Here is a 25,088-nt window from a genome sequence, read left to right as displayed (position 1 = left end):
TAAACCAGTCAAAGGTGTGATCTTTATTTCTTTTAGTTGATGAAAACAATCATGGAATGGAAATGTCCAAAGGTGCAAGTAAAAATGAACATGAATCTCTTAACATCCTCATCGTCGGGACAGGAGACTGTCGACATATTATTAAAACTATTGCACAAAGGAAAAGGCACAAACACAGGAAAATACATGTGAGATATTACGAAATATTTGTATATAATTTTAGGGACCACCATGCACATATGGTAGACTGCCTATCTGTTATATATTAAGCGTCTGTTTATGATTGTTCGAGTCCGATAAATGAGGTGCCCACTTGACGTAACTGCTGATCAGCTGAAATCACTCTCTAAACCAGTCAAAGGTGTGATTTGATGTGTGGGGGATTGCTTCGTCGTGTTGGAACCAAGGACAATATTATATAATGCTCCTGCTGAAACCACTGGTCATAGATAGGGGATAGGATAGGATTTACATATTTATCCCGGGGGAGAGGATAACCGATAAGACGGCCTAATGATATGGCGTCGTCGTCGTCCGGTTACCAGTCCATGTCGGGTATGGGATTAGTTAGTCAGGTATTTGTTTTCGGAAGCATGGACTTGATGGCGGAGGAAGCCGTAACCGACCAGCGGTTACGTGAACCACCCTACGGCGGCGAGGAGTCCAGCAATCCTCTTGCACATGATCAGCCCCGCATGGGATTCGAACCTGCGATCCCACGAAGGGTAATCAGAGATGCGGTGGCGAGCGTATTCCTAACGCTGATCATATCGATCAATCTCTTATTCAATTTCAAGTTAATTCAATTCATTCGCTCGAAACACATTTTGTCACTCAATCTTGGACGCTCATCATTTATTCGCCACGTTTTTATCATATCCGCAAATTATATTTGAATTAGAGCATTTATATACTTCATCTTTCACGCCCCTTTAGCCAGTCTGGTGTTTCTATATTTCTCGTTTTTTTTTCGTTTCGATTGTCGTGTTTCTAACATCCCATTCTTGCCATGACTGGTGCCTGTTTATTTATTTAGAAATCGACTACAAACCTGTCTCTGCTCTTCGTCACATTATCGGTTATCAAAGATATCTAATTAAAATATGATTGAACTTAGCGACAAACATTTAAGATTCTCAGCTTCTGACAGTCAAATATGTATTTGGGTCTGACTGCATACATCTTTAATATAGGAGCTTAATTGTAGACAATTCGACTAACATTATAAATATGGTAACGAGTGTATTTGTATAGCAAAACCAATGACATTAAACAACATGATGCGCAACTCCGGCATTTTTGTCCGAAGATCGTATTCGATAGCACGCTCCAATGCACATACTTGACGAGACGAAAACGAGCGGATGTGTGCTGCTTTCAAGGCGTAGCACGAATGGTGTTCGTGTCTGCTTTGACAGTTGTTGTCGATTTTAATGATATTTTTGAAAGTTGGGGTAAAAAGAAATCGGTAAAAGGTAAGGTGAATACTATTGTTGTATATCACACCCGGGCATCGCACTGTTAAGTACATGTGGGAAAGCCAGCCTTTGTCAAATACTACGAAGTTATTAATTCAGTACGGTACGTAGTTGCCCATTTGCCAAATTACATATTTACTTACCCCTTATGGTTTCAAATAGTTCATGCACCTCCAGTTAGATTTTTTTAATCAGTGAGGATATATACTCATTGTTGATTGCTGCTCATTGTAACATACTATTACGCATTCACTTTTATTTGCGTATTGAATCAAAGTGTTAACAAGTTCACCTAACATTTCACTCATACCGGTCTATATTGTATAGTCTGATTTCTCAAGTATTTGGAGCCACGAATGCTTGTAATTTTCTGACTAAACCCTTTTATTAGTTGGTTTATATACCAAATTCAGTAAAATATTTTTTAAATAAAACATGAGATATTGGATTTATTAGCTTTTCCATTCTGAATCATATAGACTGCTTTATTTATTCTTAACGAAAATTAATAAATCTCCTCTCTTTCTTCAGATGTGAAAGTTGTGGACAAACCTGTCTAAGCATTGTGAGACTCTTGCAGCACAAGAGGCAATAGCAGAAATAGTAAGTATATCAATCAAGAAATTAAGCCGACATAAAGCAAAACTTTCAACTATTCGTCTAATCTCAATTTCCTATTATTTATTCACAGGACAACTATAGCAGACGGGGAGATATCAGAAGTCTGGCGACATATCAGTGACAGTGTGATTCCAAGAAATATAATGCAATTGAAAATTGCAATAGAAAAACAACCTATGGAGGCATGCAAAGACATTTGACCCTCCGGTAGAGTTGTGTATGGCCCCCACATCCTGCAGGGCTTGAGGAAAATAACTAAAAATTCCAAAGCGTAAGATTGCATAAGCGGTCTTATTTGTAAAAAGGCACAAAACACGCCAGACATACTTAAAACAGCTTTGGAAATGAGGATTACGGGTACCTCACTGCACCTGTGTTATATTTGGTTCATCAACTTTTGGTAGTACTATAGAAGAAATTCCGGAAGGGGTATAATCATCATTCATGATAAAATACTATCATATATTTTTTGAACAACTTCAATCTAGACCAGGGATCTCAAACTCGCGGCCCCAGAGAACTTCCAGTGCGGCCCTCGAACGCTTAACAATAATTGTAATAGTATTTTTGAAGTTTTTTTTTTTTTATCTAAATGTAATAGATTTTTCAAACTTTCTAAAGTGAAATTGATTATTCACACAGAAAACAATTTACTGAAAGTAGTTTTGGAATATTAATTTTTTTGTCCACATTTTGACCCAATTAAGAATACACATCAAGCTAGCAAAAGAATACTTGAATAAAACACTTGAGTAATTAAATTAAACGCAAAGTACATGAAGAAGGTGGCATTTTCGAAGAAAATGGGAGTTGTAACATTTCTGCTCTTCACAAAATTCTGAAGCACATTGTTTAATTTGTCATATTTCCGTCAATACAATCAAAAAACACAATAAGCTCAGCAGTCAATACGACAAATTCGAAGACCAACTTCGAACAGAAAATTTCCATGTGTTTGTATATTAATATAATTATACAACGACTTAGTTACTAAAAATCAATATCAATAATAATTCAAGCAATCCTATGCCACGCAATGTAGTGCGAAATGTCTTGTCGAAAAAATCTGTCATTTGTTTTTTTACTGATCTATACATGAAATGATAAAAGTAACTTTTTTGCATTACTGGAATTAATTAAACATTCGTAAAGATCCAGATAAACCCATGATCATGTGGCCTCGTTAGTTAGAGTTGGTACTATAAAATCATTTCAGACTGGGTTAGTATGCTGGTGACACAAAAAAGATGCCAAACGCCAGGACAAATGTAATTATTAAAACATTGAGTTTATACTGTAGTATTTTTGTTAATTTTAGGTTCATATATTTAGATTAAGTTATTTTTAGTGTATGTATTATTTTTTCCTTATTCAAAGCTTGTTCAAAAATGATTTTGATGGTTGTACATAGAATTTTACGATTTTCTATAATAAATACTGTAACTTGCAAATGTTGCAATAATAGTGGGGTGCAAATATTAATATGTAATTGCATTTGAAATTGAAGAAAATAATAAAACTTAATCCAACTGTTTAGTTGCATCACAATATATGTCACAAACTAAAACTATCTTAAAAATATCTTTTAAGTATACATTATCAAAAACTGTTTGCGGCTCTTTTTACAATTTTCAAAATGCAATGCGGCTCTCGAAAACCCATGAGTTTGACACCACTGATCTATTCTAGACGATTCAAGCATTGCTTTGGGAAATTATATCACTTCAATTAAATTAAAATAATCTCGCTATATTAAATACAAAATCGTTGCTATCATAAAGGTAAACCAATTCAGCCACTCGAAATATATTGGCCTTCACAAAGCAATGGAGGCAAAATTGAGAGTTCATGAGCTATGAACATTTGTTCTTTTCTTTGTCTTGAACTTTCCATACTCCACAGCCCCTATTAATTTTTTTTAATTTTAATTACCATGTGATGGTCATACATATCTTTAACTTGTATTTTCTGTCATGATGTATTATCTCAATGTGCCAAACTATTAATTAGTGTGCATATTTTGCTTCCAGATGACATAAATGTATTGTCATGTTTATTACCTCAGCTTGAAGTATTGACAAGAAGAAGGTGCCAGTAAATTAGGTAAAAAAATTTTCAACTCATTGTTATAATCAGAATTCACAATCAATAGGAATTATAAACAGCCAACAATCAGTGAGAATTATATGCGAAATCCCTCAGAATAAATTTGTCTAAAATCGGAGGAAGGCAAAAAATATGGGTAGTTTCCATCCACACAAGCATTTCAAGAAGACTTGCTCGAGCCAAACTAAATGAGCATCGTCAGGTGATCGGTAAGGCTGCAAGTTGAATTCAGCCCTGCAACCTCCTGCATAGAAGATAATATTAATTAGTGGGCTATGAGCTAAATTCCTAAATTTAAACAAACCTATCTACGATGCATTATGTACCAGCAATGTTACCTACGATTAACTGAATATGTAATATGTCTAATAAATTCACCTACAAAAGCAAGTTCGATAGGTGCAAACTTTGTGTTATGGAATTGTATCGCAGCACAGTTTTGTATGACACCCTCTTTAAATGAAATTTCAATGATTAAGCGCAAACATAAAAATTACTAACTTTGAACTTTGTCATTATCTGCAAAATGTTCCACACAAATCTTTCCGCTATCGCGTTTGTAATCTTCTCTGATAAAAAAAAAACGTCTATGATGTCCAGAATTGCTCTTTACAGCTTGCCTGTTATTCCAGCTTTCCAAGTAAGCAAAACTTTTTAGATATAGAGATTATTTTGTTTCGTTACAGGCGCAAAAAGGCAGGTACTACACGTAAAAAAGACGCCGAGTAGCAAAAGCGAGCGGAAAACGGACGCGAAAGGCGACGAGAAATATGTGCATTGGAGCGTATCATGAAATACAATGTTTTGCCTGTAGTCTTATGGAGTGACGTCAGAGTTGCCTATCATGTTGTTTAATGTCATTGAGCAAAACATATTTCCAAAATTATACGTATTCAACAAAATAATTATTATCAACAAACCATCGGGTGGCAGCAAAGCTTAGACAAATAACTAATAAACTTGTTTCTGCGCCAACCGTTGCGCCTGTTTTCATGTTCTTCATAGCGAAAAGTCGCAGAGTTGTGCGTTCTGAAACAGGAGAGTTTGGCATTGGAATTTATTTGGCAAAAAAAAAAAAAAAACAGGAGAGTCTCAATTTTTAGTCTCAGTTATCTGGTTCTGAAGTTCATTATTTGTTTATTCAGTTTATTTTTCATAACAAAAAATAGGCTATAACTTCAATCTTTTCCAAAATTTTTGTCTTATGCGACCACTAGACAAAGGCACGCCGTTTGCCAAATTTCAGAATTTTTATCGCACCGGCACGGTATCGTATATGCCTGCTCTTATAATTTTGCTCATGATTTCATTTCCGTTAATTTTTTATAGCCTACCTCAAAGTCGATATGGTTAAACATTCGAATGCATTACCGGTAATACAAAAAAAGGCAAACAAAAAAAGAACACAAAAATGTAAAATATATTGCATATATTTTCAATACTGTAATAGCAGAAATGGGTTTGTGATAAGGTTAATGTAGTAATGACTTGAAGCACTACTACTAAACAATGAACTGAATAAGAGTGAATTATGTTATAACAGGTAACGTTAATTCATGAGTTACAGGATTAAGAAAGGCAAAGTATAGGCTACATCTATCACAGTATCAGTCTATCATATACTTGTGTTTATTGCATAATTTTGAAAAATCAAACAATTATCACTATACAGTTGTCTGATATCATAATAAACGCAGTAACAATTTTCAAAATGTTGGCAAAATTTCAGCCAATTAATAAAAAAAAGTCATCAAATGTCATTTATTAATACTGTAATATGCAGATATGATGAAGTGCCCATGAAACATAAAATTCAGCAAAATCTGGGTTGAAACATCGAATCTCAGAAGACTCAAAAAGAATTTGGAAAAAAAGATAAATAATAGTCTTCAAGAAGCGATCACGTCATGCATGTTTGTTTCAGTAATAATTTTAATGAGGCATTGCGCATTGTCAGTTTGCCGATATGGAGGCCAAGACTGTCTCGTAAAGTAGGGGTTGGCACTAACTATTGTACTTGGTTTCTTGGAATAGAAGAACTGTGCTGTTCTGTAAAGGTTGCCAGAATACGTCCATAGACTAGTATTACATTGTTATAAGTCTCAAACAAATTTAATTGAGTGCATCTACATGTCTACTTAGGCTTTAAATTTTCCATTTATTTTGCTTTGTCTGTAGTGGTTGAGGCAACATCTACAAAAGTAAAGCATTCAACATATTACAGAATTTATTTTTTGCAGCTTAGCTAATGTAGCTTACTCCAGGTCTTTCTAAATTGTTTTTAACCATGTTTTATTAAATTCCTTTATTGTTGAGTTGAACACCACCCATCGGCACAATATGTCATCTGGAGGAGAAGGTTTTGGATCTATTACTTGGTGGGGATTTACTTCGTCTCTGGACTTGCAAGCAGAGGGTAAGAAACTCCCAGTTTTTGTTTTTAAAATTTGACTCAAAGGCTAAGCAATATTTGTTGGGAAGTCTGATGAGCAGATTCTTTACAGATCACCAACTTGAGTGTTTTTTTATAAATCCAATGTTCACAAATAAAAAATAATACATCTACTCTAATTCAGATCTAATTAATACAACCTAAAACTCTGATTAGTGAAATAAAAAATAACACAAAGTATGTTTTAGACAGGATAGGAGAAATGGCATAACCCAATAATATTATAAATAATAAAAGTAATCAGGTTCGTGTATTGCAGCAAATTAAACTAGCTAACAGTGTTGGAGAGGCTTGAGTCATTGACTCGACTCGAGTTGTAATCTAAGTTCAATTTATCAAAGACTCGAAGTGACTCAAGTCATCGAAATGGAGTGACTTGAACTCGTCATTGACCCTACTCGGCGAATCGGACGGCCGCTGACTCTAGATTCAAGGGTTTAGGGGCTTTTACCCAACACCGATGGACGGAGTAGTGTCTGTGAAACGGGGCTTGGTAGCTAGAACTGTGGAGCCGTAACATTTTACAGGGACGGGGTTGGCTACAGGAGTGGTGACTCCTCTACAGCCTATGGGCCGGGGCCACGGCCCATCTGATTGGGCCACATGGGCCGTGGCCCATCAAGCAATGGGCCGCGGCCCCATCAGGAAAAATTCAATTATCTTACCAAAATTTTCAATTTTTACAAAGTTGTCAAAATTTGAACCAAAAAAATATACTCCTGTAGTATGTGTACCAGGTTAGGGTCAGGACAAAAACAGATCAGATTTTTTACATTAAAGTTCTATTATGAGTTCGGGGACTGTTTGTGTTAGCCAAGTGAATAGTCCTCTTACACAATTTGATGGGCGCGGCCCATAGCCTGATGGGCTGAGGCCCGATTCGATGGGCCGTGGCCCCGGCCCATGGGCCGCAGAGGAGTCACCACTTCCACACGGGGTTGGAGCCAAGCAAATAGATGGAGCTGGATCTTTTATAATGTTGTAATACGCTGTAATATAGAAATAATGAAATCTATCCTTTTCATCCTATAATTTTTTGTTAATTAAACTTGTAACATTAATTTTTAAGTTTCAAGTTAAATTTGGGCTGATGTTTCATGATAAAGGTACGGTAATACCTAAAAAAATTTATGTTAAGGAGCAGGAGTTGGCACCCCGCTCCGAGCTTAAAAATAGAGCGTCGGAGCTGGAGCTACAAGTAAAATATACTGTGGCGCTGGAGCCGTACCCATTGTAATTTATAACTGGCTCCCCAACCCTGCTGCGCAGTACTTCAACAGGGTCCGATGCCTTTTAAAAATTGAGATATGAAAAATGGTCGATACGGTTTAGGTTTGGGGGATCAACACAGGTGGGGGAAAGAAATTGTGCTGCTTTTTATGCCATAGAGGCACTTTATTATTGTGATCTCAGATCTCTTCATATTCATATTCGTTATAAAGTATGCGCTCCATTGAGAATATGGCAAGTATTTTCAAATCTTTTGGGTCATATATGAACATAAGAGATAACCGCAGTCACATTGAATGATGATAGTAAATTATATTTTTGTTGTATACATCTAAATCTAATAATTCAAAAATTTTCTTCTAAATTACGGTACATATCTGTATTTCTTTCAGTTGATGAAAACAATCATGGAATGGAAATGTCCAAAGGTGCAAGTAAAAATGAACATGAATCCCTTAACATCCTCATTGTCGGGGCAGGAGACTGTCGACATATTATTAAAACTATTGCACAAAGAAAAAGGCACAAACACAGGAAAATACATGTGAGATATTACTAAATATTTGTATATAATTTTAGGGACCACCATGCACATATGGTAGAATGCCTATCTGTTATATATTAACCGTCTGTTTATGATTGTGAGAGAAGTAGTTATGTTATTGATATAAGATATATTACAAGCATGTTTCTTCTTGATCCATTGCTGAGTTTTTGTCACAAAACATTTTTAATTATTTTTATGAAATATAGAGCAACACGTTCTTGATTCTATTTAAAATTAAATATACTGGTTTTATTGTTAGCGGCTCAATTCTATTTCTGAAATATAGTGGACTAAGCCAAATTGAAATTATGTTTGATTTAGGATAGATAATTATGTTAAGGGTGTTTGAGTCTCTTTGATATAATGCTATTTAATGTAAATTACATTTATTACTTATCGATCTTTAGATCGGTAAGTATGTTGATAGGTATTTGTCTGTTTGTCTGTCTGTTATCTGCACGCGTTATCTCATGAAGGCATGGTTGAATCTGCTCCGAATTTTGCATGTGCATTCATCATATCTCGGACCAGAAGCCTATTGATTTTTGATGAATTATGTCATATAATTAGCTAGTTATGAATTAATTAGTGATGGGACACGCGGTGTCACTATAGAGTCATGAATCGAAATGCAGTTTCGATCGATAAGTCTTCAGTCTCCAACCGATATTATTGTTTATTCACTCTCCAAAAAAAATCAAAATCGCCTACCCAATTTACTTTATCCTGGGTCCGGTGGTTTAGCCTGTGACACGCACAATGTTAGTACTCGTACCACCTGAACCTTTTGTTTCATATTTTTCCTTTAAAATCGATCCATTTGGAATATTCAAAATCACACTAAATAGCATCGAAAATTTGTTCAATTTACACAGTTATTTGTATGATAAATAACAACCTTCTGTTTTTTTCCAGTTCTATGTCATAGAAAACAATCCTGAACTATTAGCGAGGCATCTGCTTCTTATCACGTTGGCAGTTGAACCTACCCACAAAATGGGTTTGCAAGGTAAATAAACGTCAAACCATTTATCTTAATTGTAGGATGTAAAATAGACAGACATGGTTATTTGGAGAAACGACCTCTTTATACTTGGATAATCAATTATGGTTTTTCTGAGAATGTCTGGAATGATAAAACATGTACTTCAAGTGTTTCAGAAAATTTGAGTTTATTTTTATATTTTTTTAATTTATTCTATTTACTCTATATCTGATATATTTTAGTTATCAGATTCTCCTATCTCAATTCCTTATCTATCTAAACTCAAAGCATATTCCAGAGCCTGGACTTTAAATTCTAGGTTGATTTTTGTTTGTCTGGTTTCTGGTATATTATTTATCTTGCTCATTTTGAAGAGCCAATCAAACATTGGAATTTGCTCCTTAATCCCTTTTTTATTTTTTTGTTTGGCCATATATGAGAGATTATTCAAAAGATATTTTTTTATATTTCTCCAGATTTTTATGTTATAAGATAAAACCAAAACATTTATTATTTTCAGAAAAGACTGAACTGTTTGCTGAAATATATGGCAATACATTAATACGCCAGCAAACTTATCAATATGTTCAAGACAAAGGAAATTTGTTCTTAGAAATGATAAGTGACCTGGATTATGCTGATGAGAGAATGCCGATTGTGGATATGTCACAACTAAAGGTGTGTTTTTAATAATGGCCAACCTCAATGAGACAGACTTTTATTAATCATGTATTTTTATTAGATATTTTCAATGGTATTGTAAAACCTGTACCATTTTTTACTTTTTACCATTTATTCAGTATCACAGTTGGAATAGTCCATTTCATATTTTCTCCGCAAACTTGAAATATTATATCGGCAGCTTCGAAAATTTTTATTGAAAAATTTTGTGGTTTTTCATTTTGATATCAGAATCCGATGTCTGTGTCATGTTTTAAATTCAATATGAAAAACATATTTTCATGACGATCTTCGGAATATTTTTTGTTAATAAAGGTATTTGTAATGAATATTATGATTTATTCGCCAGTATTAATTATGGGCTGTTTGATTTATCATGTTAAAATCATTTTGTAGACATTGTTTAGCATGGGTAACATTTATTATGTTATGAATTGAAAAAAACATTGGGTGGTCTGATTTATTATTTGAAATTGCGGTATTCTATTTCATGAAATGTTCAATGTTATTCATTATACTTATCTCTTCACTGGGATTTGAATACCAGTAGGGGTGGCATATACTGGATAATCTGCTATTCTGAATATAAACAACAATCTTTAACCACTGAAAATTTCAGAGCGCAACCATTTTATCAGGGCCTTTTCCAATTTAAGTTGAGGGCTTTCCATATTTGGACTTGTTTCATTTCTCCACCAGCAAATCTTTTTGTAGTAGATGATAGCTAATTTTCTATTATTTCTTTATGAGTAGTACTACAGATATGTTTCCCAGATGGACGGGATCAAATTTCTTAAACATCCTTACTCCCATAGGAAGAGTCATAATATCTATATTGGAATCGATTTACAGCACAAAACAAATTAGTTTGTATTTCTATTGTGCTATGATATGACGCAAGCCTATGCTTCCTGTTTATCTGTATTTGAATGACATGCTCTTTTGAATTTTGCAACTTTCCATATTACGCATTGACTGTAATAATAGAAATTTCATATTTTCCCAGCTAAGTGGTAGTTATGGTTGTGAACTTGTCTAACTTAGATATAAATCTGAAATCTTTCGACCCGCAAAAACTAAAAATAAATATATCTTTACAATTACAATATTTAACTTTATGATTGAATATTATATTTTTGAAACACAGATTTATTTTTGATTTCATGTCATGTTTGAAATATGGTAATGCAGTGTGTTCCCTTTATTCAATAATATGCTTTTGCAATTTGTACTAAATTCATCAATCCACCAATTTAATGAGACACTGCACAAACTGTTGCGATGTTTTGTGTGTTTGTAACAAAGGAAATCAAAATTTGTAAACATGAGTCTTATTAATGATGAAACCAATGTCAAATTTAAATTTGTGAGAAAACCTCACGAGTCATGACATCATAGTAAGTACGGACAGTTAGTTTGAATCTGTCAGTGACTAAAGGTATACAAGAGAAGGCTGTTATTCTGTCTTTTTTAGTTTCAATCGGTTTACATACTTTCCTCATAACCACGGAATAGCCACGCATGTTATTTAGGTTATAGGTTGTCAATACACCAGCTACATAAAATCGACAGTCGTGCGTGGCAAGGACTTTGTGACTCCTTACTAAATAATGAAACTCAATTGAATAATGGGGGCTCCCGAAGTATGCGAACCAAGATGGCGGACATCGGAATGTAATATGTGTACTAGGTTAGGGTTAGGCCATAATTTTAGGTATAAATACTACGGGAGGCTCTTGGCTAGTCTTCGAACTGATAATAGGACTAAAATAAGAAAAATTGGAAAAAAATTATCGCCCAACCGTAACCTGTTACCCATGTTACGTTCCGATGTCCGCCATCTTGGTTCGCATACTTCGGGAGCACCGAATAATGCACAATTTATTCCGCCACTAGTTTACCTACAGCATTTCTAATTGATCATTACATAAACTGAATTTATTTTTTGTTAGTATTATCATTTTGTCAAATAACTGACTCCAGGATATCTCCATCTAACATAGAAAATGTAGTCAGCCGTACACAGTTATCCTGATGCATGAAAGTTCGCTTGTTAGAAGCACCATACATTCTAATACCAACAGTAAGTGAAATCCAACAACACTTCATTGATTACGTTTTTTCTGTTGTTATGCAGCTGCAGGTTTGCAGCAATTGCTTTAGTTATCGTAGAAAATAACTTATTGACAAATGATGTAATAGGATAGATAGAGATGATGATTTTGTTTTGTCAGCTGAAATTGTGGTCTGTTCCCTGAGGCCATTCTAATACCTCATCAATATGTTTCACTAAGGCTGTAAAGAAATATGCAACAACAATAAATTTATTGTGTGTTATGATAGCTATAATCTATATTTTATAACTTAATTACTCATTATAATACTTTTAGATATACTTTTAAAAACATTATCATTCAAGGTATATTAAATGCAATCAAATTCAATTCATGTTCAACAGAGAAACTGACACAAACTGGTATCTTTACAAAAATAATTGATTTGAAAAATTGGGATGATTATTGCGACATTTTTATTGTGACTTGTCAAATGTCAAAAGTTATCTAAATTATTTTTAAACTGTATAATATCATATATTATATATCATTTTTATATGATTAAGTTAGACATCCCTGGGTAAAATTTGTTAATTGTGGGAATTATCGATCAAGTTATTGCCATTTTCAAAGAAAATAGTAAATTGCAGTCATGATTTAATAATAACTATGAGTATGTTTGTTGTTATATCACTATGAATCAAGAAATGTTATATTTTGATGACGCATAACTCAGTGTGTTATCTTTGTAGTGAGTAGTACCTGTGGTAAATGGATGTAACCTATAAGTTAAAACAAATAAGTTAAAGAAATAAACAATGCAATATTTAATCAAAAAAAATCGTGAAATAATGTTTTTATATGACTCTCATTCACGCCTTTCATTCCGAACAAGACTCTGTAAAGCAACCACTAATATGTCAGGAGAATGAGGAGATACCTGGTGAAATAGGTCATATGTGATGATTTTGATGTGTAATAGTTGTGGATATCAATTTCATATAGTTTGTATTTAAAATTTAATTCTGTAGTTACTATAATTTGGGATAATCTATCTTTTTTCAAAAAATTTGTGAATTATTATTATTATTATGAATCTTATGATCAAGCAAAAAACTTAGTTATGTTGTTTCATCTCGCTCACATTTCGGGGTTTTTCTCCTTCAGAAAAAAAAACTGTTTTTTCATTTGAAATACCATCACAATTTGTAAGGTCTTGATTATCAACAGAAAATATCTGTTTTTCACATTTTAGTTTCATGGTAAATCGCATTAAATTTTTGAACTGTTACTTGACCAATTGATTTGAAATTTTGATGGTTAATGATTGTATTTTTTGCTAGGCCATTACTTTCATTTATTCCAAAAATTTCTGTGAGCTCTGTGGGATTCGTTTTTTGTGTGTGATGATGTCATCAAAAATGATTCACATTGTGATCGTTCCACGTTCGTGTTAGTCATGAAGACTGTCGTACAGGTAGTCTACTGCGACAGATTGAATACCATCAACACTTCATTTTGGCCCTCATGTCCATATATTTAAGCATCGCTTGTTGTATGTTAAATTCAAAGTCATGGTGATCATGCTATATATATATTTCGAATGTAGTGCATAATTGTGTGGGTTCTCTTGAGTCCCCAATTTTTTATAAAAGGCACATTTCATAGTTTCCAACCAAAATAATTTTTTTTTTTTCAGTTTAGAGAAAGAGACTTCATTGAAGGAATATTTAAATTTTGGAGAGAACCTGACCCAAGGTACTTCAATATCACAACGATGTGGGATGCAAGGTTACGACATTACCTCGGAGTGCGGTACGATTCAAGATCAGGGGCCTATGATTGGGACCTAAGCATGAAGTTGCATGATTTGGGGGTGAGTGAGAGCATTTGTATAATATAGTGTATGATTTTTATTTCATATTACAATTTTGTTTATGAAGTTAGGATAATATTTATCCCGGGGGAGAGGAAAGCTTAAAGCATGGCCTATTCTTATGGCGAATCGCATCCGGTTACAGCCAAAGTCTTATACTGTACAGTACATAAATTACTCTATACATATCGTACTGTATCAGAAACATCTGTTTTACGCTTCGAGTCCATAACAAAGGCCAATAAGCTAAAAAAAAAACGATCAAACAAGTTACGAAAAAAACGGCTTAAACAACCAAAATGGCGTACAGTATCACTGAAACTGTGTACAATGTGACTGAAGCTTAGTGATTATTTGTTCATAATTGTAATAGTTCGCATTTGTCTAATGAGCACTGATTTTCTTGATCACAATGATCCAGTTTAAAGGCTTAGATATTACTGTACAGTATTATCTTTTATATTTTTATGGAGTGCGCATTCGTAATCTCGAAACAGCGTAAGTCGCGACTCGCGACCGTCGTAACCTGAGGACTCTCTGTATGCTAATGCTAGTACTACTTTGTGGAATTTTTCATCAAAAATATATTGTACTTGGGATATTGAATTATAAGTCTATAATTATAAATGGTTACCAGTTATCATCATTGAACTACTATTAGTAATTTTAAACACTTTTTGTGACTTTCAAACACATAATAGCTCTTATACATGCACTTCACAAACAACACTCGATATCAAAAATAGATGTGTAATTATATCATACCGGTTCAATGCCATTCTCCTATAAACCTTTACATTTTTCTGTCAACACTGTTTCTCCTTCTTGCTTGTACTAACTAACGTTATCGCATACTTTGTTATGAAGTTTATAAAACTATATACTGTATTTAACCTACCTATGCATTCATTACTTTTGGAGCTCGAAAATACATTCCTATTTCAATAATGTTATTTACCCAATATTAAATAGTTTATGATTATTTGAAAGGTTTTTAATTAATTGAATTCATCAATTTACTACCGTAAATAACTAATTTTGGAGATCTCAAAATTCAATCACATTAATTAAGCATAGGATTAACTAATTGGACTTTTGGTAGTATTTGTTGTTTCAGTTAGCTTCATCTATTATGCATATCTTGTCTGGATTTAAAAATTAAATTGGCAATTCGGCATTGACATTATCCTTAATAAGTGGGAGATTGAAACAGGTTATTTCTTATGCTTTTTATGGATTTTTTTCCGATTAATTGAATCTGATGGAATTGGTATTTATTGTGAATTTTGCAAAAAAGAAATTGTTATTTGTTTTTAACATAATATAAGCTGACCTTTTAATTAAAAGAGACTCAGTACAAGTAAAAAGCTATACATTGTTGATGTAAACACATCCTAGAAAAATTTTAATTAATTTTGTGGCATTTCATCATCGTTACTGAACATAAATACCAATGATTGCAATTCCCTCAAAATTGATATATTGATTAGTAGAGAGACTTAGCGTTCATTTTTTCTCTTCAAGTGGTTGTCATTGTCATGTCATCTATAATTTTTAGGTTGAAAAAACAAGCGGCCCAAGCGAAATTTCAGCCGAAATTTCAGGTGACCCAGTTTTCGGTCGCAACCCATAGGTCGGGAAAACTGCATTATTAAATACAAAAATAGGCTATATTAAATTATATAAAATACACATAGTAGATCAAATTCGAAAAGTAAAGAATGAATTTTAGAATTCAATATAAAGCAGTCAGAATGATTACTGTATATAGAGCACAGAATCTCAAAATTTGCTCAAAACTCAAGATTGTGGTTTTAATCCATCATAATACAGATGTGGTCAGATGGCAGCGCACAAACAAGTTTATTATTGACTTTGTGAACCTAACACCGCAAGCTCTTCATTCAGGCATTTGCTCTGTTGTTTACTTTACATCTATCTTGTGCCTCTGTGGTGTTTTCCTGGGAGAAACATTCCACTAATGTGCAAAATTGTTTACGTTAAAATTTGTGCAGTTTATACATGGACCAACTATATTACCAAAAATATATCACTTTAAAAACATTGCCTGAATGACTCTAATTTTGGAAATCATGAATGTATGTAAATCACTGGCCAAGCATAATCTTCTTACCTACCGTAGTTTGTATTTACATCAAACAATCATAAATCGATGATAAATTGTATTATAGATCTGCTCTATACTAGTTCTTAATTTGTAAACATGTTTGTACTCCATTGAACCGCAAAATGAGGAATTAGTTTATGTTATCCTGGAATAATTGGATAATATTCAGCAGCTTAGCTATAATAATCCCTAATGATTTATTGTTAAATTTTGTACAATTTGTATTTGGATTATTGTTATTTTTTCGAAAGATTTAAGCTAGTAACCAGCGACATTGTTAGCTTGAAAAACAGAATTGTGGCTTTTGGATTTAACCGGTTTACAAAAGAAGTGAATTTGCATAACCAAATGTACCTATTTTGCAAAATGTAATGTGAATATTTTTTGTTGCCTATTCAGCTGTAAATATCACTGCACTACTAAGCATTATCAAAAGTACTATTCTTTTCCAATAGCTTTTACTGATAACTTTTACTAAATATAGTGAATGATATATTCTGGACGAGAGTGGAGCAAAAAAGAATTGAATAATATATTTCAGCAATGAACTGAAGTTCATTAATATACATTGCAATACAGTACTGCAGTCACAACAAAAATACTAAATAATGATTCTATAAGCAATTATTTTATCAGTAGATATTTGTTATGAGGAAAATATATCAATCAAGAGTGTTTTCATAACAAATAGATTGCTTTTAGTCTCTAGTGGGAAAACTCATCGTTGCAGAGTTGAAAGTTGTTTTTGCACATTCGATTCAATTGAATTATTCATTTGCCGTCCATAAGTATATCCATTTAGATTTGACAATTGACTTGTTTACAGGCTAAAGTAATATCCAAAATGGAATACGTGAGATGGAGGGAAAAAGGCATTGCTTTTGAAGCAAGAGAAGGTGTTTACGACCGACCGAACAAAACACTATCATCTGGATTGGTACTAAAAAGAGTATGTTGACACTTTTATTGTGCAGTTTATTGCTTTTTTCATGAGGTTGTAATAACAGTGATATTTTTGTTGTGTATCTCATTATGTTCTATCTGCAATACATCAATTTTATTTTATATTCAAAGTGTCTGCAATTCCCAATTTTAGTTGGGTACAATTTCAGTCAACAACATTGCAACTTGTTCCAATATTATTAAATAATATACCTTTTACATGAAGCTTCATTATCAACGTATAATCCATCTTGTTTACCAATATATATCCTAGGTTAATTATTTAAAGAATGTTTCAAAAATATTTTTCCCAATATTGCTGAAACATAATATGTTGTTGAGACTCATCGTACAGGGTTAGAAATGTTTGTAGGATTCATTTTAATATTATTTTAAATTAGTTACATTATTTTTTTCCAAATCTGGTAGATGAGTATCTGCTTGGGTATAACTTTCATCAAAATAAAGATGTGATTGGATACCTAATATATATATACCACCCAGGGACCGAATTCATTCTAAATTGAGGGCAAATTCATGTTGAAAATAACATTAGTTACTATATAGTCATGTTGTTCACATCTAAAACGACAGAAACATAAAGAGATTGTTTTTTCTGTGTTGTTTATTACCAGTTGAGATATAGTATGTTTTGATCTGCTTGTCTGACGGCTTAAAATTCTTAATTTTTAAATGAAAATGTTCTAAATTATTCTTAAATTGAAAAATTTACTTAATGGGATATGATAAATTTCACATTAATTGAATATTTGATTCGTTTTGAAAACCCTGTCACTATCAGAGTAGTTTGGTTCAAAATATTACAATATAAAATAAAATTCCTATGCTGTCAATTTTTACATGACAACTAATTTTACCAGTTGAATGTTCAAGACGAAAACCAAGCTGGATTTTAAAAACTTAGTTATGCAGTAAAATCTCTTCACGATATCTATTTTAGTCTTGAGTTTATTATTGATCTTCAAGTAGTGACATCTCCAGGTCCCATGGGTCATGTGTATTGCTTTTCACCTGCACTTCCCTCATCCTTTGTGGCACATGGTATTTAATCTGAAAAAATGGATATTCTGCCATTTTTTACTATGTCATACGGACATTTTGATTGAATTATATTGTTGGTCAATTACTCTGTATACCCAGAAAAAAGCAGAACTCATATATTTCTTGATTACTTCTATGAAAGTGAAAAAAGTTGACAAAAAACTTGAACTTCTCTTTGTTTCTCAGTAATCTAGAACGCTGAGTGGTGTTTGTTCGGTCCCTTGTTTGAATATGTAGAATTAACCTTTCAGCTTGTTTTGAATAAATGTATTATTTCGAATATTTCATGATGTAAATAAAATGCACCAACAAGTATGTTACCGTATTTCTTTCTATTTCTAATGTCCCTGTCAGGGATATCAGAGTAGCCTTTCCCTTCTCAGTATTTGTCTCTCCTATACATACCGTAACTATTTTTTCTTGTTTTTGTCATTTAAACAGAAAATTCTCTTATTTCTGACAGAATGATGGGTCAAGAGTACCAACCAGGGGATATTGGGGTGATATGGTCACAGGACCATTCATAACGTTTGGTGTAGAAAGCGAGGAGCAATCATTATTTAAAACTGCAAACGGAGCACATGTAAAGGTAAATTTGTATAATTTCCCTGCTCGCTTTAAACAATAGATTTTTCCCAGCAAAGTCGGTGCTAAAGCTTTATTAATGAGTTCCAGTATTATTACACGATCTTCGAGTCAATATACTAGAGCATTGCTTTCTTGTTTGATGTAAAGTACTTGTTCTCTCTCACATTGATACAGGAATACAGCAGTTCATGATCCAGTTTGATATGAATCAGATGGAAATTTTGTTTTCTAATTATAGATTCGATCTATGCTTAATTGGCCAATTGTTTTCATCACACTCAATAACAGAATAATAAATTTTGCATTGTTGGACATGATGTTAACCTACGGATTGTTAATGTGAATCTAGGAATTGTTGTGCCAAATTGTTGTTGTTGGATGATCAATTGATTTAAAATATTCAGTACTCGAGGATGACTAGAGGGCTACAATTTTTTTTTTTTATCCCAAATTCCCATATTTTACTCAAAAATTTTATTTATTTTTTTTCTACTTATGGAAACGCTTTTCTATAACATTTGGCCACACTTTTCTCTCCCTTGTCCACCCAAACTTACCCGAATCGTGCATCTTAGCTGCCTCTCAGTTATTCAACAAGCATCTGTTCAAGTGGGAACATTAGCAGGGTAACATGTGTTAAGAAATTTTTAGTTAGTGCTTTTTCTTGCCTTTTTGTCGTTGATCATGACACCAAAGAAAAGTAGTGATAAAGGAAAGAAGAAGAACAGTGAGAACAACTATCAGGTTGAAAGAAGAAATTATTGTGAACTACGAGAATGGTGTTAGGTGTCTGATCTTGCATTACAGTATGGCATGGCGAAGTCATTTCCACATTTTAAAAAAATAAGGAAATGTTAGAGAAATCTAATGTTGCAAATGATACATAATTTTTATCTTTATTTTGTGACACATTTAAATAATTATTGTAATTCAGGTGCACGCTCTATCAATATTTTCGGTATTTTGGAATGCGTAAGAATGTAGTAGAAAAATTACCATTGTTTCTTTTGGCAAAAAAGGTTTGGTACTCGAACACCCGAACTCGAACAAATTATGTTTGACTACCTATTTTTATCACTCTATTTTGTTTTTGTTTTCAGAATTCTGAAGATATAACGCTACACAATCTACTCTGTTTGTTCCACGAACTTCAGAGTGGTGAAAGGTATCAAATTCCTGCACAACAAGAAACTGAAGATGCAAATAAAATTATAGAAATGGATGAAGATCCTAATGCTATGGCAACCGATGTTGCTATGGAAACAACAGAAACCAACCATGGCTCATCACATCACGATATTCATCATGAAGATCATAAACATGAATCTCATGTACACCATCAACACAAGAATAAAGAATTTTATGGTATGATGGAATAGAATTCAATATTCTGTCTTGAAGGCCATACATATCTCACTATAATCATCTTATTTCATCATTCTACAGCTCCAATACAATGTGACGACGTCTGTGTGCACTTTTTATCACTCAACTGTCTGGCAGAACTTCACAAAAAATCAAAGTTTCAAAAACTCTTCAATGTTGTTTTTATGTCTACAAGGTGCTTATTTGTGTTGCATACATTGTTTATTTCTCTGAATTGTCATGTTTTCAGTTTAAAATCGTTTCACAGGATGTTCCCAGTGAAAGGTTCTTAACCCTCGTGGCTCTCGCATAGGTCACTCATATTTTATTCCATTCCTTATTTATGCGGTAATGTAATTGCAACATTTTATGAATACTTGCCATGAAAAAGGATTGTGGATTCGGAGATTGGAGCCAAGCTTACAATATTAGATGGGGCTGGAGTCTGAACTACAAGAAATTTTAGTGGCTGTGCTCTCGATCATCTATTTTTTACATTCATAATTTTCTGATATTCAATATGTTTGCAAAGTTTCATGGTAGTGGTCATACCAAAAAACCACAATGGCTATGGACTAGCCTGACCTCAGCTCCGAAGAAACAAAATAGTGAAGCTTCAAAGCAGGGAGCCAGAGCCATTGTGGTGTCGGACCTCTTCGTGTCTGGAAAAAGCAAAGAGCTGTGTTTAGTGTCTTTTAATGTGTATGTTTTCTTCTTTTTCAGTATGGTGCAACAGTTCACTCCTGTTTTACGACCAATGTTTGCGGATGAATGTGTGCTTATTATAGAACTTGCAAAGTGAGTGAACTATTTCAAAATTATATAGTGATATTCGTAATATGTTCATGTACTGTCCTATATTCTGTATGATGAATGCCTCTCACCCTAATACAAACACTTTAAACACAACGAGTGAGAGGTACGGATTTCGCATGATTTGTCACCACCCATTTAATATGATTATACTATTGCTAATTGTCGGCTCAGCGGTGTGGCGCATCGTGCTAAAGCATTAGGAATACGCTTGCCACAGCCCACAGCACCTCTGATTACCCTGTGTGGGTTTGCTGTTTTGAATCCCTTGGGGGATAATTCTGTACTGTGAGTGAATTGCTAGACTCTTAGCGGCAGCAGGGCTCAAGTAACCGTAGGTCAGTTATGGCTTCTTCCACCATCAAGTTCATGCATCTGAACCAAATAACTGGCGTAGTAATCCCACACCTGACATGGACTCGTAACCAGATGAGAGTCCGTGGTTCGCATATGATTAGCCACTTTATCGACTTTTTTCCCCCCAGGGAAAATATGTAAATCCTATTAATTTATTGCATTTTTATTGAAGAGTACCTTAGATGTTCCTTAATCTGACACATTTTGAGGTGATTTATTGTTTTATTTTTTGTCTATATTGAGTTATTTTACCGTAAGAGCAGCGTCACTCTTGAATGCTTGTGTCATATTTGGTTGGGAAACAGAAACAACGACAATTTATTTTACAATTTCCATTTTTTTCACAAATATATCAGGTTCATCTTGGACGTTAACAAAGAACAAGTTGCCGGTTTTGCCAAAAGAGTTACAGAAATGGCTCGCGATGTCGGGTTCGAACCTAAACAGGTTCCATCGCCAAAAGATTCTTTTGCCAAATTTGCATTCAGGAACATATGATTTTCAGACAATTTTTCGAAAAAATATGTTGCACCATATCTTAAGCAACGGCAGGTTTTCGTTTTAAAGTACTTTATGACTACTGAGAATATGCACAATTGATGGTCTGAGGAAAACACCATCTCAGTGATAATGACACTTTTTTTAAGAAATGAGTATTTTTTGTATGAGTAGAAGAGTGAGAATATTTCTTAAGTTGAAGGGTTGGGATATTTTAATATACAGTATCTTTGCATTCATCCCGACTTACATGTTCGTTCTTTTACTTTCGACTTTTGGTAGAACTGCTCTTCTTCGATAAATGTTCAAACTCAAGTGATACCAAAATATGCCGATTATATTAAAAATGCATATATTCTTATTATGTTCAAGGATCCACTATCTTGAGTATATATTTACATAATCATATGCATCTCCAGGAATGAATGCTTTTGAAATATTCTACATGGTTTTAATATTCCTTGCGGAAATTCTTGTGAATTCAACCAGCTTGTCTCCAGCCCCGAAACGAATATAGATAAGTCATTGTGACAGCAGACTAGTACTTATTTAATTCTGAAATATCCCAATCTTCAAGTGATATTTAATATTGGAACAGGAGATGTCTACATCTAACTATCTTCATACTCCAGAATTCAGTTTTATATTTATTTCCAAGCACTCAATGAATCTATTTTGGGGAAGATACATCAATTTCGATTTCAAAATCTTATATTTTGTCCAAAAATATCACTATTTTATTCAAACTAATTTGTCTCGAGCATCCATTCAAGAGAGATGGTATTAACCTGTCCCAACAGGGTTTCATATGATTTAGATTTAAGATCGGAACTCATTTTGTAGGTACATTGTTAGTTCGACTGACACCTGAATTCCGTTCAATTTACTCCCAATTTTTTAGTTGTTTTGCTTTGTAGACTTTCACATCACACAATCAAAGTTTAATGATTTTATATTTTCGATTAATATTGATATTACCATGAGCGAAAAAGTAATTCCAATGCTCAATTTTTATCTTCTAGTTTTCATTCTGCATATTCAAAGGATAGGTGGGGAAAAAAATAGGGCTCTGTTATACCTCATATAACCAGTATTGTAAAGTAATAGCTTTATTACATCTCAGCTAAAATGAGAATTTGTTGTCTGTGTTTCTGTTCAAAATTGTGATGGAGTTTCAGTTAATTCCATGAGGTACCTCATTAGCTATCCTGTTTTGCACCATTGTAGGTAGGTTTGTAGAATTTTTAGATATTTTTGAAAAAGACTTTTATGGTTAATAGACTGATGCAATAATAAGTCAAATTCACTGGTAATTCTTGTTATAAATTGTGTTGTCAGCAATAATTCTAGCCTTGTTGACCAGAAGGATAGGCTCGGTGCTTCTAAAAATGAAATTTAAAATTGCTGTCTTATTAATACTTCAGATCTATTCTGTGGTCTGCTTTATAACTATGTAATAGATAGGGAATGCTGGTTTAGACTTGGGACGAATCAAGCCTTTGCTGTTTTCGTACAATTGGGTACTTCCTTTCTATATAATCTTTACTTTCTCTTCATTTTAGTGCAGGTACAATTATTGTCTGTAATATTTTCACTGTGTGTGCTTCTTTGTTCTTTTGCCAAATCTAAAAATGCTGTAGTCTTAATTTTGGTCTGGGTGAAACAAATCTAATTGAATAATCTAGGAAGTAATTGTACTCGATGGGTAATATGGAGTTTAATTTTACAATAATTTGTTACTAGGATATGTTTTGAGGAACCATCGTTTTGAGGAACCAATAAAGGATTGAATATCCAGAACTATGGGTATTGTCCAAGTTTTTTTTTACAGAAACGAGAAATTTTTTCATTAGAAATTTATTGAACGAATCTGTTAGTTTTATATATAACATGTCATATAATAATTTGCCCTTGGACCTTCAGTAACACCAAATTTATAGTGCCTATGGCTTTATTTTTGACATATTTTAGCTCTTGTAAAAAAAACAGAATAACATGGTCATATTTTCAGCAAAATGTCAAACTCAACGAAGGTGGTTTAAGTTCCCGTTCTGGTTCTGGTTTTGGAATAATTGGTCTGAAGTTACTCTTTGACCAATCAAGTTTGTGATGAATTTTTTTGTTTTTCTTGTTTTGGGAAACCAGAAAATTTTCTTAATATTGTTGCAAATTGGTCCTGGTCCTTATTATCAAAAAAAAGTAGCTATATATATATATGCGTTTTGTTTTGTGTGTTTATTGCGGTTCCGCCATGATTCGTTTTGTTTCATGTATGATTGTATACTTTTTTGTTTTCCTTCATGTATTACTACTTCCCCAGTCTTTTTGTATATACTGTAGCTCAGTTATTGTTCTCGTAAAACCGTTTGCTGTGAATGATTTATTTGATTGGTTTTGTAAAAAAAAATTACAGTTATAATTATACCCACTCAGGAGTTGTTCGTTATTGTGCACAACTCATAAACATGCCCATTTTAGACCCTTGCTGGTTCTTTTCATAATAAGTTATCAAATTTGGTGTAGAATTAAAACTCTAAAGATGGATTGGTAGTTTAACATTATGGATACATGGAGAGGGTGGGTCACAACAAGAAGTCTGATTTCCGTTATGGCATGTATTGGCTTGTGTAAGATTTGACTAGTTCAATTGTCGACCTTGGTCTTGTAAGTCTGAGATGAATTTGATATTGCTCTATTATTTTTTCTCTCCATTTCACTGAATTAACCATGATATAGTATTTGAAAAGGGGTAAAGTATGTTAGCTTAAAATGCAAATCTTTGATAAGTACCGGTAGTTAGATATTGCCCAATGTGGTTCTAAGCGAACGAATCATTCAAATACCAGTATTTGGCAACTGTGATAATTAAATTTGTACTCGATATTTTATTCTAATTCTTTGTGTGCTTCATTTGTATATTTTCAGTCTGTTTTCGATTTTTGCTTTCAAAGCTCTGTGGGTTTGAATTTCCCTAATTGTGTCGATCTAAACTTTATTTTGAAGCTTGTTTTCCATGCTTTTTTACCCTGTATTGTTTCATTTACTCTACTCAGTTTGACATGTACGGTATAATTAATTATTCAATAATAAATATATATTAAAAAACGTTTTACTTGGTATCTATCATTGATGCATTGATTAAATGTATAGCATAAGGATGATTTATATTTATCTCGAGAGCAAAGTCAATGAGGCGACTTACAGACTTAAGCATATGGCGTACCATGACCTCTTGCCAGTCCATGTCGAATATGGTATAATTAGTTAGGTTGCTAGTCGTGTATTTCTGCTGATGTATAGACTTA

At 33.3% G+C, this 25,088-nt stretch overlaps 1 protein-coding gene and 1 long non-coding RNA gene across 3 annotated transcripts; both read left to right on the top strand.

Moving 5' to 3' along the window:
• The first annotated feature begins 41 nt into the window (after positions 1-41).
• LOC120331484 (dynein axonemal assembly factor 3-like) lies at positions 42-24,522 on the top strand. Of its 2 annotated transcripts, XM_039398569.2 has the most exons (11): positions 6,424-6,621; positions 8,280-8,431; positions 9,350-9,443; positions 9,940-10,097; positions 13,854-14,030; positions 16,985-17,107; positions 18,626-18,751; positions 19,851-20,115; positions 20,197-20,311; positions 20,839-20,913; positions 21,642-24,522. In XM_039398569.2, exons 1-11 carry the CDS (start codon positions 6,546-6,548, stop codon positions 21,781-21,783), a joined length of 1,503 nt encoding a protein of 500 aa, XP_039254503.2. In that variant the 5' UTR covers positions 6,424-6,545; the 3' UTR covers positions 21,784-24,522. The 2 variants fall into 2 exon arrangements, with proteins under 2 accessions (XP_077969591.1, XP_039254503.2); XM_078113465.1 differs by lacking the exons at positions 6,424-6,621; positions 8,280-8,431 and adding an exon at positions 42-188.
• On the top strand, positions 1,267-2,995 carry LOC144424612 (uncharacterized). The gene is made up of 3 exons (XR_013476836.1): positions 1,267-1,475; positions 2,010-2,081; positions 2,170-2,995. It is a non-coding gene; the product is annotated as an uncharacterized LOC144424612 (long non-coding RNA).
• Positions 24,523-25,088: the final 566 nt, after the last annotated feature.

This window comes from Styela clava, chromosome 6 (genome assembly GCF_964204865.1).
Source record: "Styela clava chromosome 6, kaStyClav1.hap1.2, whole genome shotgun sequence".
Lineage (NCBI taxonomy): Eukaryota > Metazoa > Chordata > Ascidiacea > Stolidobranchia > Styelidae > Styela > Styela clava.
This window is presented reverse-complemented; position numbering and strand designations above follow the sequence as displayed.

Coding starts and splice junctions, on each gene's coding strand:
- LOC120331484 (XM_039398569.2), top strand. CDS start 6,546: ATGTCATCTGGAGGAGAAGGTTTTGGATCTATTACTTGGTGGGGATTT. Junction 8,432..9,349: donor ACAAACACAGGAAAATACAT/GTGAGATATTAC, acceptor GTTTTTTTCCAG/TTCTATGTCATAGAAAACAA. Junction 20,312..20,838: donor GTTGTTTTTATGTCTACAAG/GTGCTTATTTGT, acceptor CTTCTTTTTCAG/TATGGTGCAACAGTTCACTC.